Raw genomic sequence first — 16,644 nt, 5'->3', positions numbered from 1 at the left:
CTGCAGGGCTTTTGCGGTGCGGTTGTAATTGATTCATCGGAATTTTGCCTTTGTTGTGGTTTTAATTTTGTCTCTTGAACGCTGTATGAACTTTTGTACTTGGACTTACCTTTTTTTTTTTTCCTGATTTACTTAAACCATCCTCTGCCTTGATCTCCCTCTCCCCATCTCTGTCTCAGGTTGGAATGAACTCCTCATTGCATCATTTTCACACCGTTCCATCGCAGTAAAGGATGGGATTCTGTTGGCGACAGGGCTGCACGTGCATCGCAACAGCGCCCACAGTGCTGGAGTGGGAGCCATCTTTGACAGGTCTTTATTAAATTTTGCTAAACCTTTTAAAGTGTGAAAATAATTTCTAAAAAATCCAACTTTACCTGAACGTGTCTTGGATTTTTCTGCTCTTAGATCTATAGAAAATAGATTGTAATTGTATGATTACACAAAGGAAAGTGGAAAGGTAAAAGTCATAGAGACACAACTCAAAGGAACATATTTCAGCCTACAACTTGAGAAATTATGGTCAAAGATAATATTTTTTTTCCTAATTTATAATAATAATTCACAATATTGCACAACACCAATACAAAATTCTTCTGATACAGAAATGTTGCGCTACGGCCTACACAATCATAGATGTACGGCGTAAAGCAGTTATTTACATCCTCCATAAGAAAGGCGAGTCACAAAAGGTCTCTGCTAGAACTGCCAGCTGGTTGCTGTATGGAAGTCAAAATGGATCCAAAGCCCACATTAAAACGTACATTTAATTTGTTTAAAAAGTCCAAAAAAGTCAGCAGAGCCTGAGCTTCCTTTACCACCTCAGCAATGCCTTAAGATGATTTCTTCCATGCCTCAATGCACTGATGCAGTAACTCATGCCTAAAGATCTCTGCCTGACTATTGATCACATGTCCTGTTCTCTGCCTGGTGGATGTACTATTCAGGAAGCCAACTGCTCAGGCTCCTTTTTGATAGTCGGATAGGATTTACTAAGAAACTGCATTTTGTAATTTTTTGTAAGAGATAATTATGAAAATATAGTCAGATTAAAACTTAAAATGGGTGTTTAATGAAGTAAAATAGGTGATATTTTTCTGTTAGCTCCTATTGAGATGAATTATGTTTTTCCAGAAGAAAAAGTCACAGCAAATTTTACTTGAAGTTGTTTTTTTTTTTTCTTACTGCTCATACAAGGCAAGTGAAGTTATAGCCTTTAATGGGTATGTTTGAGTAGTTTCATTTTCTGACAGCGTATGCCATTTCTTATTCTTTCAATAAAGACATTACATCCAATGGAAATCACAGAGTGAGGCAGCACAGAAATTATTGATCAACTCCACCGTATTAAATATTAACATCAGGGTGCATCAGAGTTTTCAGGGAGAACCCTGAGCTACCTCAAAAAATGTCAAAAATAAAATGAATAAATAAAATCCATGTAAAGTCGAGTCACAGCCTAGTTAGGAGAGTGTAGGAACCGCCCTGGTGGCGGTTATTGACATTGTGTGCCAGCAGATAATCAGACCATGACATGTCTTCCACTGCCTCACAACTTGAGCAAAACTCATAGAAACTGGTTAAAAATAAAAAAAAATATATATATATATATATATATATATATTGCAGCCTTGCAGAGATGCATCTTAGAATATTTGGAGATGTTTTCATCTTAATCATTTATGAAGCTTGTTTAAATACCATAATTCAGCAATTAGTTCATTTCTTAAAATCTACCGTCTCAGTTTCACACTTTTTCTTCTTTACTTTGATCTTGATAACTAATGAATGAACTGAAAATGTTCTTATTTTGCAAATTTTCATTTTAAAATCTCCTATTCTTATTTGAATATTTTTTATACTTGTTAAATATAGCTCACATTGCAGCTGGAAACTTGGGTTTCCCTACTGAGGGACAATAAAAGTTATTTTGATCCTATAATAATTCCATAACTGTCTGTTAGCCAAAAATTAAGTGATTATCTCTAATAGAAGAAACTTATGCCATAACCAACACGTCACATGAACCACAAAAAAAAATCCTGAAATCAGGAAACGATGCAGGTAAGAGAAGCAGAAAAATTCTACTTTCCAAAGGATGGTCCTTTTAAAACAAGGGTTCCCGTTTCAAAATAAGGAAGCACCGCATACAACAGAGCTTAAAGTAAACCACGTAATATTCCTTGAGTGACACTGCAATAAAAAAAAGCATATCAGGCTGCTGACAGACGTCACTATATCAGTCTGAGTAATCTTGAATGTTTCTGCCAAGAGGAATTTGGAGAAGTTTATGAGAGAGCTAAGTTGGCGAGATCATCCTGATGATAACGTGAGCTTTCATTGGCATCAAAAATCCCTCAGTGCTGCAAAGGTGGAATGTTTAGATACTTGAGTGAATAAAAGATATCTTCATCTCAAAAGTGCAGGTTGGTTTAGGCTTTGGTGCGTATTTATCTTCATTTTAAAACAAATTTTTATGAATCTCTAGATAAAAACCCATATTTTACATTTTTAAAGGCTTTTCTGCAGTTTTGTATTTGGGTTACAAATCTAGACCCCAGGAGAATATCTTCTGTTCTTTGTAACATGACCGAATCTTAAAGATAAAGGCATTATGAAATAGTACCTTTTACTATTAGTACTGTTATTTCAACTTCTTGTTTTTAAATCCAGGAAGCGCTCCAACACAAATTCAGTTTTAAAATATTCCTTGGCCTAAAAACATTTTACAATCATCAGCTCTTAGGAAAATATAGGTTTATGTTTAATCTCAGAGTTGCAGAGCTCTTAAATTCGCTCAATGACTTTACCATTTGGAGAATTTCTGCTTACAAGAGAAACCACTCTACTGAGTCAGCGCTCCTTTCTCTCTGATTTGCAGAAATGTGGAGGAACCTGCAGCCTTCGTGACCCCAGACTTAAAGCTTAGCCTTTGACACTAAAGATCATTTAGTGTTAATCTGAATATTAAAATGATAGCCAGATATATCCAGTTAATCTTAAGATTGTTTTTCTTCTCATTTAAGATTTTCTGTTCTCAAAATGAACCTCAGATCAACACCTGAATTCATTTAAAACCATTAGCGTTCCACAGGGTTGTGTTGTTGGCCCTACCTTCTTTATTTGTTACTGCTATGCAGATGATATTCAGTTGTTTTGTTTTACATAAAAAAATATAGTTGAACAAACCTTTTAAAAATTGAGGCTGACCTTTGATGGTGTTTTTTACATTTAAACTGTAAAATGAAACTGCATAATAATGTTAATACTGTTCAGTGGTAACAGGATTGCATAGTTAAACAACTTTTATTTTTATTTTGTATTCAAATATAGTGTATACAAAATTAAATTTCATTTTGTACAACTTTCAAACAGTGAATGAGCAGCAGCTTAGCAGTAAAATGAACATTTCCATTTCATAAAATGCAGCAGTGATCAAACCAAGTTCACCTACTGCAGAAATGACATGAATGGACCACTCTGAAATGTTAAATTTTTCATTAAAATATAAATCATGACAATATTTTCCATTGAATTGTCATTCATAACCCGTTTTTTTATTGACAGTCACACATAAAATCCCTCAGGATTTTGTGTAAAGAACAAAATCCTTACGTTGTCATGCTGGACATTCAGACCCTGAAGCAGAAAAAAAAGCCTGTCACCAATGTGACTGAATATCAGCAGTTTAGTTTCTTAAATACTGTGTAACATCCCCAATGCATAAACTGGGGGCAGATGAAGCCAACAGTTTTTTAGATGTTGGTTTTTCTACCTTCAGGCAGGGCTGGGCGATATGACCTCAAACCAATAACATTTGGATAAACTGGACAGTTTTACCTCAATAACGACAAATGCATGATAAATGCACTAGCTCCTCTATCTATTTCTTTCATGTTAAAAGATTCTAGAATGTTAACAATTGACCAGGAGAAAACTGTTTCCTCTCTTGTGAAAATTTTTTGATCAAAGGTAATGGAGCCTTTTGCACATCTTTGAACTTAACAGCGTGGCTTTGCTGTAGGTGGTGGAGGTTGGATGTGTTACTTTGAGTTGTCCCAACAGTCTTCAGACAAACTTTGCATTTCATGTTCTTTTGCTCAACATCTATGGCGTAATTTTCGAACCACCAAAACGAGCACACAGTGAGAACAATATGAATCGTTTTAAGCCACACAAGCTCAATAAAAACCTGTTGGCCGTATGGTCAACTCTGAAAACTTAAGCTCAGCTTCATCTCTGCATGTTTCTTCACCGGACACATCATCCGCCATTCTCTTTGTTTACGCTCCTTACTTGATGGGTGGGGTCCCGTGATTACACACACACTGCCTTGTCTTAAAGGGGAAGGAGCCACCAGCGCACACTAGCAAAACGGCAGAATTAAGTTTATTTCTTTTACCGACAATGGGAAAATTGTCGCTGGGTATCATAGTAAATTACGATAATGGTAAGAATCTGGTTTATCACTCAGGCCTACCTCCATTATTAGTCGCTGATTCGCTCTTAGACTATAGCTTGATAGCTTGGCAGCACTGGGAAATGTTCACCATTTTTCCACTGTTCTCCATTGTGGCTAATGGCTCTTAATGCTTTTTCCCAAAATCCCGCCACTTTGAAATAGTTTTGTAAGCCTCACAAGGCTAATCTGTATCAATGACTATTTTTCTATTAAAATATATATTAAAATCCTTAGACTGAAGTTTGATTTGTTGGTTGTTGAGATTTTCCAGCCTACTTCATGCTGTCAGACTAGTTCTATGTAACCGATTGCTTACATCAGCAGAACAGGCAGTAATTAAGTCACTCTGTATCTTAATGAATTCTGTTCAACTGTCCAAAAACTGAGATTAATCCAGGTTAATTTGTGATTAAATATCAGGGTTTGGATTTTTTTTACATGCAGCCTGGTGGGTTCCTTTTTTATATAATAAATCTTGTTGTGTTAAAGCTGCACTCTAAAGGTTTTGTGTTAAAAATAAGGTGTTCTCCCTGATACAGATGCTGCAGGAGTTTAAATCTTATTGCACGGCAAGCACTGATTGTTGGTGGTTCCAGGGTTGTTCCGTAATATGCACACCTATTTTTTTGTAATCTCAGGGTATTAGTTCGGATCAGAAGGTAAAAACTTGGACGCAGTTGGGTGTTGCAGACAGACAATGCTTGACTGCAGAAGATGGATGTGGTGTGTTTAAACTGCTGATTTGTTCAGACAAGTCTCGTGTTTTTTTTTTTCATTCATCTGAAATAATTTATCAGGAGAATGATCAGTGAACACGTTGCCAGCAGAAAATAGACAGCTACTGTCAACCGGCCAGTTGTTGAGCCAGGGGACATTTTCCATCTCTGCATTAACTGTGGCAAACATTAAGATCCAGAGCACTGATTATGCTTCCTTATCTACTCCTTTGTCTCTCTTCTCCCATACAAATTAAGTCTGATTAACTTACACACTTCAGTCCCTTGTTTTCCCCTTTTGGCTCTGTCGTTCCTCCTCGGAGCAAATTAAATTAGCCGAGAGTCACAATTGACTTAGCAATCCTAAAGGCCTGAAAGAAAAAGTGAGCGGAGAGAATAAGGACGGGCGGCAGGGCGAGGGTGTGACCGTGTCAAAGAGGGGTAACGGTTGGGGCAAACCCTACCCTGTGATGTCACACACAGACAGTGGGAGTGCTGGTGTTGGATTACAGCTTGTGTTTACTCTGCGGCTCTCCCTGTATAAAAACCACACACTAAATATAATTACTCTGCAGGGTTGTAAACTTTTCCACTGATCTAACTGTGCCTCACTGTGTTCATGCGGGTTTATTTTTACACAGATGTGAACTTGTTGGATGTTGAAAACATATTTTTAATATACTGGTTTGGAAAAATTAACTTGAAGAGCTGTTTGCATCAAAAAAGAAAAAAAAAGTACCAATTAGAGTCAAGTGGGTCCCTGTGATGTGAACTTTTCTGGCACTTATTTGGTTATTTGACATAAAACAGTAGCCAAAGCAGACTGCAGTTCTGGCCACAGATTTTGCTTTTATGTCTTATTTTGTCGTCTTTTCTTCTGTATAGAGTGCTCACAGAGCTGGTGTCAAAGATGAGAGACATGCAGATGGATAAGACTGAGCTGGGGTGCCTTCGAGCCATCGTCCTTTTCAACCCAGGTAACAGTCATGTACAAGCAAGCTTTCACTTTCAAAACCCTCACTTTAAAACAACTGTAAAGTGAGGGTTTCAAATGAAGAGCCTAGAAAACCAGTTATGGTTTTAAAGAGGGTAATAACAGGGCACAGAAGCTCTATATTTAGCCATATAAGGAGTGCTGTCCAACAATCTTGCTACTGTATTTTTTCTCAGTATTTTGCTTTTAAAAATCTGTGGGTTTTTTATGCTTTTTTTTTTTCATGTCAAACGTTTTACTTTCTAATCTACTAGGTAGGACGATCAGCTGAAAGACAATGCATCTTTCCTTATCTTTTGAAAGCATTTTTTTCCCATCCTCTTTTTATCAACTTTTCTACAAACTTTTTATGACAATTTCGGTTCGGATCGTTATGTTTGCAAGATTTCATTTTTGTCCTCAAAATCATATTCTGTGTTAAAACAGCCATCAGATAGGATTTCTGATGCTGTTTCTCCTGTTACAGATACAAAGCAGTTTATGTCTTGAGTCAGATGTCATTGTTTATGTAGGGACTTCAAGGTCTAGTGGTCAGAGTTGGTTTTAAGTCAGGTATTTACACAAAGAAAGGGCATTTCCCACAAAGAAAAACTTAGAAAAGACAGCTGGATGTTCTTACTGCAAATTTCTCCATCTGTCAGTCTGTTAATGTTTCTACTCATCTATCCATCAGTGCATCCTTCCATTTATTTATGCAGTCACTCATCCATTTAGCCATCAGTTTGAACATCCTACCATCAATCCATCAAGCAAGGCTTTTATATTTTTGCTTATATTCTGCAAAAGTTTTTACTAAAAATAGAAAAGGCTCCTGATATCAGGCTCAGCTTATTACAGAGGCATGACTCACTGATCTGTTTAAACCTTATCAGAGTAAATTTCATCCATGTTTATCAAAGCTGCCCATGAATGTGACCCAAGATCCTTCCTCGGCCCCTCAGGGGCCACATTGGGTCTACGCACCCCAGACAATCTGATCGTCTTGTGCTCAACATCTTGTTCCTGGTTTTCTTTACTGCCTGATTCCTGTTAATTAGCAGTTTGTAAGTCTGGTTTATCTGAGGGAGCAGGGGGGTGCAAAAAAGGGGCCTGCAGTCATTCCTTTCCCACACCGAGCAAACTAGTTCAGGCTTTATTGAAATGCAGCTCTTTGTCCAGCAGAAATGTTCATCAATGACATGTTTGTTTTGCAAACCACAGTCCTTCTGTTGAGCCTAAATTAGCAAAGCCTTAATTGGACAGACCCAAAAGGGGCCACACATGTTTGAACTGAGCTTGGAGAGTTACAATGTCCTTTAGATGTCACAGTCTAACTTTCCAGGAAAAGAAGGATTCTTTGAAAAAAATATAAAATAAATAAACAGATGATTAAAAAGTGCATTTATTTGCTGATTAGCTAATTCTGAGTTCTATCTTTGTTTATTGTGTTTGAGGCCCTTTCAGGCATGTGTGAAAACTTTAGGTTAAGCAACACAAGAAATGTTATAGAAGGCTAAAGGTGCCTTGATTCAATGGATTAAATGTCAAATGACTTAGAAACAACATTAGAAATATTCATGAAAAATGTATGTTGAAGTTTTGAGTTTAAAATATTTTATTTAAATATTTAATTAAAAATAATGTTATTATTGTTCCCTCATTGATAAGATGTAAGGAAAGTAGTTAAACCTGCTCTAACCCAGGTTATTTCTTCTGTGTCTACAGACTCCAAAGGTTTGTCCAACCCGGTTGAGGTGGAGGCTTTGAGAGAGAAAGTCTACGCTTCTTTAGAGGCTTACTGCAAACAGAAATACCCCGAACAGCCGGGCAGGTGAGATTAAACCCAGTGAAGATGCCACAGGAGAAATATTGTCACCATAATTTGCCTTTCATCAAATCTTTATACAGCAGTGTACTTATCTACCATCATCTGTGTTCACTTACTCTGTATTGGGGTTAAAATTACAAAGTTACAAATATAAACCTATTGCTATTTTATATCTCATTTGATTATTAGAAAAAAAACAACAGAAGATACAAGTTTGATGCATTTTCAGAGTCGAACTTAGAGTGTTATCAGATGGGACAGCGATATTGAACCTATTAACAATCCTGTACATAACATGAACCAGTAGCATTAGGAAACCTATAAGCTCAGCCAACTCTGTTGTTACATGTTTTAATTTCCTTGTTATAATAGCAATTAAAAAAATATGTATCTACTCAAAAACATTAGGAAAGAAAGTTTTTACCTTGCCTGGAAGATACAGTTTTATAAAGACAGTTTTATGAAATTAATTTAACATTAAATATAAGATTTTTTCTAAAATAGTGTCTGAAATATTTAAAAGGTCTGACCTCCATCAAGATGAATGAAGTTAAAATTACAGCAGTGTGACACTCTGGACCTTTTGTAACTGTACATCTGAAGGGTAAAAATAACTTAGAATTAAACATATATTGTACATTTCTAAAACCTATACAGAGATTTGATAAAAAGTTATTATATTAACTTGACAATGCAGGATTAAAATTGTCGATGTTTCTACAAGCCATATAATTTAGGGTCTAAACAAGATGCCAAAATATATATGTAGCTTCGCTTGAGGGCAGAATGGAGCTCATCAGGAGCAGACGAGCCTGAAACATCAAGGGATGCCAAATCATTTTGTCCATCAATTTGCAATGTTTTCTTTTTTTCATGCCAATCCACCCAGTTTTAAGTTTAAAAGGAGTCTCTCTGAGGATTTCAACCTCAATTAGGCTTGTATCCAAGTCTAGAGACTCTAAAGAGATAAGAAAAAGTCATAAATGTTTACACAAGTTAACATTTTTTCTTGGCTGATAGAATTTAGATATCATCATGCATGGAGAACAGATATCAAATCTCCTAAAGATGGAACTCAGGCGGAACATGTGTGTAGGAAAAAAGCACAGATCCTAGAATGGAACCCTGTGGTACTAAACTAAGAACACATTTTCACTGTGTATCCAAGCCATTAACATGTTTTCTTTTTATTCTGCGTTGGGTCGTAACAGGTTTGCCAAGCTGTTGCTACGGTTACCAGCGCTGCGCTCCATCGGGCTCAAGTGTTTGGAGCACCTTTTCTTCTTCAAGCTCATCGGCGACACACCCATTGATACCTTCCTCATGGAGATGCTAGAAGCCCCTCATCAAATGACATAATGGGAGCGAGCACTCCTGGTCCTCAATCTCTTGAACCTCGCCCCACACTCAAGACCCCCGACATTCAACACCCCAGCTGACTTGGATTAGGAGCATCTCTCCAAAAAAGACAGTTTTAACAGAAACAGATTTCTCCATTCTTGTTTTAGTCCCTCCATCCATATTTTCTGTTGACCACCTCTGAAAATGAGGAATCCTTCATGGTTCTGGGTCCGTTTTATACCTTGTAAAATATATAAATAAGAAAAATATCTATATATATATATATATATAAAGAAAAAAAAAAGCAGTGTGTGACGAGATTGGACTAAAACGAAGACGAGAACACAAACATACTGAGCCATGGTCTTCGGCTCTGCTTGTCATGCCCCCCACACCCTCCCCGATCGATATTTTAACGGCCACAGAACCCAAGCTGATTATCACAACTCCAGATTCTATGGAACTCCTGGGATGTTTAATCTTGGATTTGAGCCTTTTATTGCTTTTCAAGACTGGAGAGTTTTTTGTTTTGGTTTGGTTTTTTTGGGGGGGGGCAACAACACATCAAGCAAAGAAACTTGTCTATTCAATCTGACTGAACACGTCAGCTCTTGCACTAGGTGTTTTGTTGTTTTTTTTTTAATTGGAAGAGTGATCTTGCCGGCGTAGAACTCAGAAGTGGCTTAACAAGCGTGCGAGAACTCCCAAACCTCAGGTCTCTGGCCAATTCCAACAGACCCGACCATGTCTTACTGTACCAGCACTGTGCAGCGTAAGGGAAGGATGTCTTAGCAGTCAACAAATCACCCTTTCCTGTTGTTAAAAAGAGTTGGAAGAACCTGCTCCGTACAATCTGTTGAACTCTGTGCCCATAAACTGTTGTAAATTAGCTTTATACGACATGAGCATCACTGGATGCTCCAGAAGGCCTCCAGCAGGTGCAGGGCCAACTCATCGCAATTTTTTGCAGGCATTTATTTGCCTAAACAGAGTCCCACATAATCTCTGAAATCTCTTTACATTTCATGCAAATTTCTGCCAAGCAGTGACAGCTCCATGCTCCGAAACCCCTCTGCTCATTGCAGCAAGCGTCTTTTTTTATTATTTTTTTTATTTTTATAAACACCTCATATCTACCTGTACTGAAAGCTACAACAGTATTGACCTTATTTTCAGCAATGCACAAATACCTCTGTTTCCATACCCTCATGTAGGCTTTGGAGAATACGGGAGAAGCGCTTGTTTGTTGTGGCAGAGCCATTCTTTGTTTGTTACTTGGCACTTAACCTGATGACGGTGTCGTTGGGTTTCTAAATGGAGAGCGGATGTTGATGTGATCGACCTCTGCGGTGCAGTTTGGCACTCTCCCGTTCCAGAACGCCTCAGTACTTCTCCTAAAAAGAACACACACATTCACTCTGTGCACTTCTCTGGACAAACCAAGTGACATTTAATTTGAACTGAAATGTTAAAAATAATTTTGTGTAAACGTGTTTCGTGTCTGTTTTTGTTTAGTTTTTTTTGTGTGAGTGTTTTCGCCCTTTTCTGCTTTTCTTTCTAAATGCTGCAGCTGCTGCAAAACTATGCATAGTGTACATTTCCAAAGACTGTCCACAAAGCGGCTTAACAAGAGTAAATGTTTGCAAGGCGGGCATCCCTGTTTTTCAGATATCGATAGTCATTTTTGCTCTGGGTCAATCATTTTCATACAAACTAGATTGGGAACGGAAACATTAGCTGATGAACTATTATTGAAATAATCAGATAATGGTGCTTTCCTTTTATAGTTGGAGTTCTAATAATCCAAGTTTGAGAAAAAATTGAAAGACAAATAGATCAGGCTTAAAATCCCAAACATGAAAGACTTTTACTATACTTAAATTAAAAGGATTTCTATTATTGAATCAGTCATCCATTTTAATACTGAGAAATAATTTGTTTTTGGCTTATTTTCTTTTAAGAAACCTGTTCTCAGACTGATACAGCAAAAGGACTTCATGAAAAATGGAACATAGTCCTTTAGTCGTAGTGCTTTTTTATGATGCATTCAGTTTCTAGAGTCAGTTGATTATTTAGGCTAATATCCATTTTGTCCCAGCTTTTGAGATAAATGGAATAAAGCATTGATTCTAAAACCGTTGGGATGAAATATGGCAACAACCACATCAAATTTAAAACAAACCAGGACATAGCTCTGTTTTTAAACCCTTAGATAAACATAGATTTTAAAAGCAACAACTGACGACCCTTTTGCCTTTAATTAAGATAGAAGGAAATTATTTCAACTATTGCCTTTCATTGCCTTTTTAAAAAAAATCATATATTTTCAGTAACACCTTTAAAAGAGTTCACCAATGGCAGCAGGGGCTTAAATCAGTTCTCTGCATTTCTGGTTAGTTAATATTCCAAATTATCTCCAGACACATTTTATGTTGACAATGTATCTGTGAAATGTCAAATGTGATTGAAAAAGAAAAAAGAAACATATACTGGATGCCCTGATTTACCTAAAGTGTAGTGAAGTGTGATGATTTGTGTACTGTGAGCTCCCTCTGGTGGAAGAGAAGCAGCGCTGCAACATTACTTGAAATAGTTTTCTAGTATTTAAACAGACAAACAGAAGGCACTTTGTCACAGCTTTCTCATTGTCACGGATGCTCTGCGTCAGGCAGAAAAGCAGGAGCTTTCCCCATCTAAAGACGAGAGAAGTAGCAATAACTTAAATTTAACCCATCAGCATGGTTGTTTATTACTAAAATGAACTTTAGCAAGGTGGTCTGTTCTTGCAACCTATCCAGGTGACAGTATTACCTGCCAGCTTGAGCTCTGTTTACAGTATTTATATATTTGGGAAAAAACCTATATTTGTTTCTCTGATGAAGAATACGCTTTGTCTTTTGTAGAGATTTGAAAACAAACACTTGTTTCCCCAACATTCAAAATGAACATTCTCATTTCTGGCTGAGTCAGAAATGAGAGTGCCATAACCCTAACCCTATTGAAGATTGCAAACAAGCCATAAAAAGCATACAATTTGCAAAAGTTAACAGTCCCTGTAGGAAAATGGCAACTGGAGAAGATAAGGAAATAATCGTCCACTTAGAATAAAACCCTAAACGAATGCTTTATAACATAAAGCTATATTTTGTTAATATGTATATGTGTATATATTTATAAATATATATCAGCAGATCTGCTCATTGAATATTTCAAAACTGAAAACAAGAAAAAAAAAATCAAAATTTCAAACTTTTCCTAATTTAGGGGAGTTTAATGCTGTTTTTATCACAAATATGGATGGGAGGGTTGGGTTGTAACTTTTATTAAAAAAAAAAAGATCCACCAGCAGCAGCTCTGAACTTAAAAGAAACCAGCTTAAGCCGTTTTCTGTGACCTCGAAAAATAAGGAGAGGCAAAAAATAAAAAATATCAACTTTAAACTCTCCAAAATGTAAATGTTGCTTAGCAAATGTATGTTGAAAATGTGTATTCAGGAAAAGCTGAGCTTACAACACAATCACTGCTTTGTTTGTTGCATAGACAGTCAAATGTTCTAGTTTGAAAAAAAATAAAAAAAAAAAACTTGGGGAAAAGATCTATTTTTGTACAAAGGTAATTTTATCCTCTGCTTATTTACTCTGTTGTTCTCCTTCTCCTCTGTGGGCTGTTTAATCGGTTGTGGAAAAAGCTTACTCAGTTTCAGGGGGAAAGTGTAACTTTGCGAGGAGGGAAGAATTGTCTGCTTTGGCACTTTGATAACTGTGTCGCCTTTTATTTTGCCATCTCAACCTGTCACCACAAGACGGGGAAATCTCTGATCGTCGCATTTTTATTTTCTGTCTTTAAGGAGACATTTATGTCACCTGTTGTTTGTTGGTTGTTTTTAATGTTCTATCTCATGGACAGAAAGAAAAAGTTATTAAAAAAATCTTCAAATTGATGAAAGTTGATTTTTTATGTCTCTATTATTTGAATTTAAATGACAGAAGTAACAGATGCAGAAGGAAAACCCGGACCCTTCAACTCCTCTACGGCCAAAGCTGCTCCCAGACCAGGAGGAATACATAGAGGTGGATTTCATCACAGTGATTTATCTGCAGCTTTTATGATACATGTTTCCCATTGCTAAATTTCTTAGAAAATTTAATTCCATAAGACAATCAATAGGGTATTTGCAAGATAGTTTTGGTCACCTTTCACAAAGAGGACAGGCTACAAAATCATTGCTGCAAATGTTCGATTTCAGAGAGTAATGGGAAATATGGTGAAAGGAAAAACTTGTAGGAAGAGTGCCCAGACAACACATTTTTTCTGCAATAAAAATCTATTTTTTGGTTAAAGTTATATAGGATGTTTTTTTCCAGGTGGATCATCTAAATAAGTGGTCCTCCTAATTGTCAACCATTCTGGTTATATGTTTACGTAAGGCCGTCCTACGTTCTCATACCCATTTTCACTTACCGGTGGCGAGACTAACAGTGGGAAATGTGCAAATCTTATTTTGGAAAGTAAGCTTGTATTAGCGATGCAAACAGCAACTTTTAAACAGAGCGTGCACAAGGAGAAATGGGCTTGTGCACGCTCTTGCACGCAATTAATAGGTGTCTCCTCTCTGGAGCAGGTATAGGGTTGTGCATGTGCTTTTTTTTTTTAAGTGGAGAGGGTGGGTCTTTCAAAAAAATTGCTAAGATCCTCCACTATACCTATACCTTCAAGTCATAAAATGACAGAATAAACAGATGGAAATAGATCACTTTGAGCAGTATCTCTAAACAAACCATATAGGATGATTTAACAGAGCTCTGTTTAACCTTCCATTTTTCTCCCTTCTCTAAGCAGAAATTATTTATAGGATTTTTTTAAATAGGGTTGATATAAGGTTGCTATTAAAAATAAAATAATTGGCATTCCTCTGAATATAATTGGTTTCAGTGGGAATATGAGTCAGCATCTACTGTAACTATGGAACCTGAACTGTGTTTGGACTGTTATGATTCAGTTGAGCTTTCAGAGTATCTAAAATTATTACCTTCACCTAAGCCTTCAATGTGAATGTAAATCCAGTATCAACAAATTTATTTAATGATGTACAGTTCAGTAGGCTGCACAGTGATGCAGTGGGTAGCACTGCTGCCTTTCAGCAAGAAAGGTTTTGGGTTCAGAATCGAACCCAGAACCTTTCTTGCTGCCCTGCATGCAGTTTGCATGTTCTCCCTGAGTATGCGTGGGTTCTCTCCAGGTACTCCGGCTTCCTCCCACAGTCCAAAGATATGATTGTTAGGTTAATTGGCTTCTCTAAATTGTCCTTAGGTGCGAGTGTGTGCGTGAATGGTTGTCTCTGTGTTGCCCTGCAATGGACTGGCAACCTGTCAAGGGTGTATCCCGCCTCTTGACCATTGAGAAATGCAGCAACACCCTTGCAACCCCAGCAGGAATAAGCATGACGGGAAATGGATGGATGCACAGTGCCTTGCAAAAGTATTCGGCCCTGTTGAACCTTTCGCCACATTTTCAGGCTTCATACATAAAGATATGAAATTGTAATTTTTTTTGTGAAGAATCAACAAGTGGGACTAAATCATGAAGTGGAAAGAAATGTTTTTACAAAATTACAAAACTTTTTTTGCAAATACAAAACTGAAGACAGGGGCGTGCAAATGAATGGGCTCCTTTACTTTCAGTGCATCAAACTTGACCTAAATGACTGATGATGATAAATAGAATACACCTGTGTACAATCAAGTCTCCGCATAAATGCATCTGCTTTCTGATAGTCTCAGAGGTCTGTAAAAAACTGCAGAGAAGACTATCATGAAGAACAAGGAACACACCAGGCAGGTCCGTGATACAGTTCTGGAGAAGTTTAAACTTGGAGTTGGATTTAGACGTCCCAAGGAGCACTGTGAAAGCAATAATACTGAAATTGGAGGAGAATAAAACCACTGCAAACCTACATAGACCTGGCTGTACCACTTAACGTTCAGCACAAACAAAGAAGACTGATCAGAGATGCAGCCAAGAGGCCCATGATCGTTCTGGGTGAACTGCAGAGATCTACAGCTGAGTTGGGAGAATCAGTCCAGGTAGGCTGGGTCCTTTTGAACACAGCGCCTGTCTCAAGAAAACCCCCAGGCTCAATGTTTATTCCTGTAAAAGTGAGTTTTTCCTCTCCACTGTCACTACATGCATGCATTGTGTGAGGGGTTGCTGTAGAGTGGATCAAATGTGATAACTCAATAGCTCTGAAATCAACTTTTTCTTAGCAAGATTTTACCCATCTGTGTGATCTGATAGCCTTTCTAAGGTGCCTAGTGATGGCATGTTGTGAATTGAGTTAACAGATGAAAAAAGGGCTTTGTAAAAAGTGAACTAACGAGTACTTTGAGGAGCAGAAACAAACACAACATGAAACATACAAAACTTTATTAGGTTGCAGATTATCTGGGAGCTGGAAACAAAGAATTTATTACAGAAACCAGGATGTTTGTTGTTTTCAAATCGACTAATCCAACAGAACATGACCCCCAAAAAGTTTTATATACAAATACAACAAAAAAAAAAATGTTTGCAGTTACATAAAAAAAAAAGATTTAAAATAAATTTAACACCAATTCTTATTTTGATGCCTTCTGAAAAAAGGAAAAAAAATATTGTGTGGCACACAGATCTGACAAATAGAGAAATATTGGTAACATCTTTTTTTCCATTTTATTAAGACTGAAGCTTAATGTAAATATCCCCTCTTCAAATAACTGGTACTTAACAGTCACAGACGAATTAAAAGGACAACAGGAATCGTACGAAGGCCCAGTAACTACAGTTTAACATTTATTGTACAGTAGCTGTTATGAAGCAGAGGCAAATGTAGAGTCAAAAATACTGAAAGTCGCTGTCAGTGTTCCTTTAACAGGATTAACTTTATTTTTTTCCCCAAGAGATGAATAAACGTGACGCACAACATTGGCTGTTTGGAAGATATTCACTGCAAAGCTGGTGTGTTGGTGGTTGGTGTTGCTACTCCTTACTCAATTTCAGGGACAGTTCTCTGCATCCATTAAGAGCTCCGTTAAAAAAGGTCCTCTTTTCTCGTGACACGATGTAGAAAAAAAAACAAAAAAAACATGTATATAGAAAGTTGAATAGCCCAAAAGTACTTCAGAAAAAGCCCCCAGGGAATTAGCAGTCGCTTTTCCATAGCTTGATGGTTTTGTCGTTTTCTAAAGCGGCAGAAGCGATGATGTTCTCTGTTGGGTGGCAGGCAGTGGAAATGACGACATCTGTGCAAAACCAGAAAAAAAATTTATAAGACCACAACATATATCAA

The 16,644-nt window shown here is 37.1% G+C and overlaps 2 protein-coding genes across 5 annotated transcripts in view; one reads left to right on the top strand and one right to left on the bottom strand.

Annotated features, from left to right (window-relative positions):
* Nucleotides 1-13,266, top strand: part of rxra (retinoid X receptor alpha) — a 136,825-nt gene extending 123,559 nt beyond the window's left edge. For all 4 annotated transcript variants that reach the window (XM_015401610.1, XM_015401602.1, XM_015401620.1 and 1 more), the window contains exons 8-11: nt 180-312; nt 6,064-6,155; nt 7,877-7,982; nt 9,191-13,266. In XM_015401610.1, the coding sequence (XP_015257096.1) occupies nt 180-312; nt 6,064-6,155; nt 7,877-7,982; nt 9,191-9,338 (479 nt within the window). In that variant the 3' untranslated portion in view covers nt 9,339-13,266. The remainder of the gene's footprint in view (nt 1-179; nt 313-6,063; nt 6,156-7,876; nt 7,983-9,190) is intronic.
* Nucleotides 13,267-15,740: 2,474 nt separating this feature from the next.
* The window catches only part of wdr5 (WD repeat domain 5), an 11,968-nt gene continuing 11,064 nt past the window's right edge, over nt 15,741-16,644 (bottom strand). The window contains exon 14 of the mRNA XM_015401360.1: nt 15,741-16,597. Coding sequence (XP_015256846.1) covers nt 16,497-16,597 — 101 coding nt within the window. The 3' untranslated portion in view covers nt 15,741-16,496. The remainder of the gene's footprint in view (nt 16,598-16,644) is intronic.

This window comes from Cyprinodon variegatus, unplaced genomic scaffold (assembly GCF_000732505.1).
Source record: "Cyprinodon variegatus isolate N-32 unplaced genomic scaffold, C_variegatus-1.0 Scaffold32, whole genome shotgun sequence".
Lineage (NCBI taxonomy): Eukaryota > Metazoa > Chordata > Actinopteri > Cyprinodontiformes > Cyprinodontidae > Cyprinodon > Cyprinodon variegatus.
Note: the sequence above shows the minus strand (reverse complement) of the source record. Positions and strands in the feature narration are given on the sequence as shown.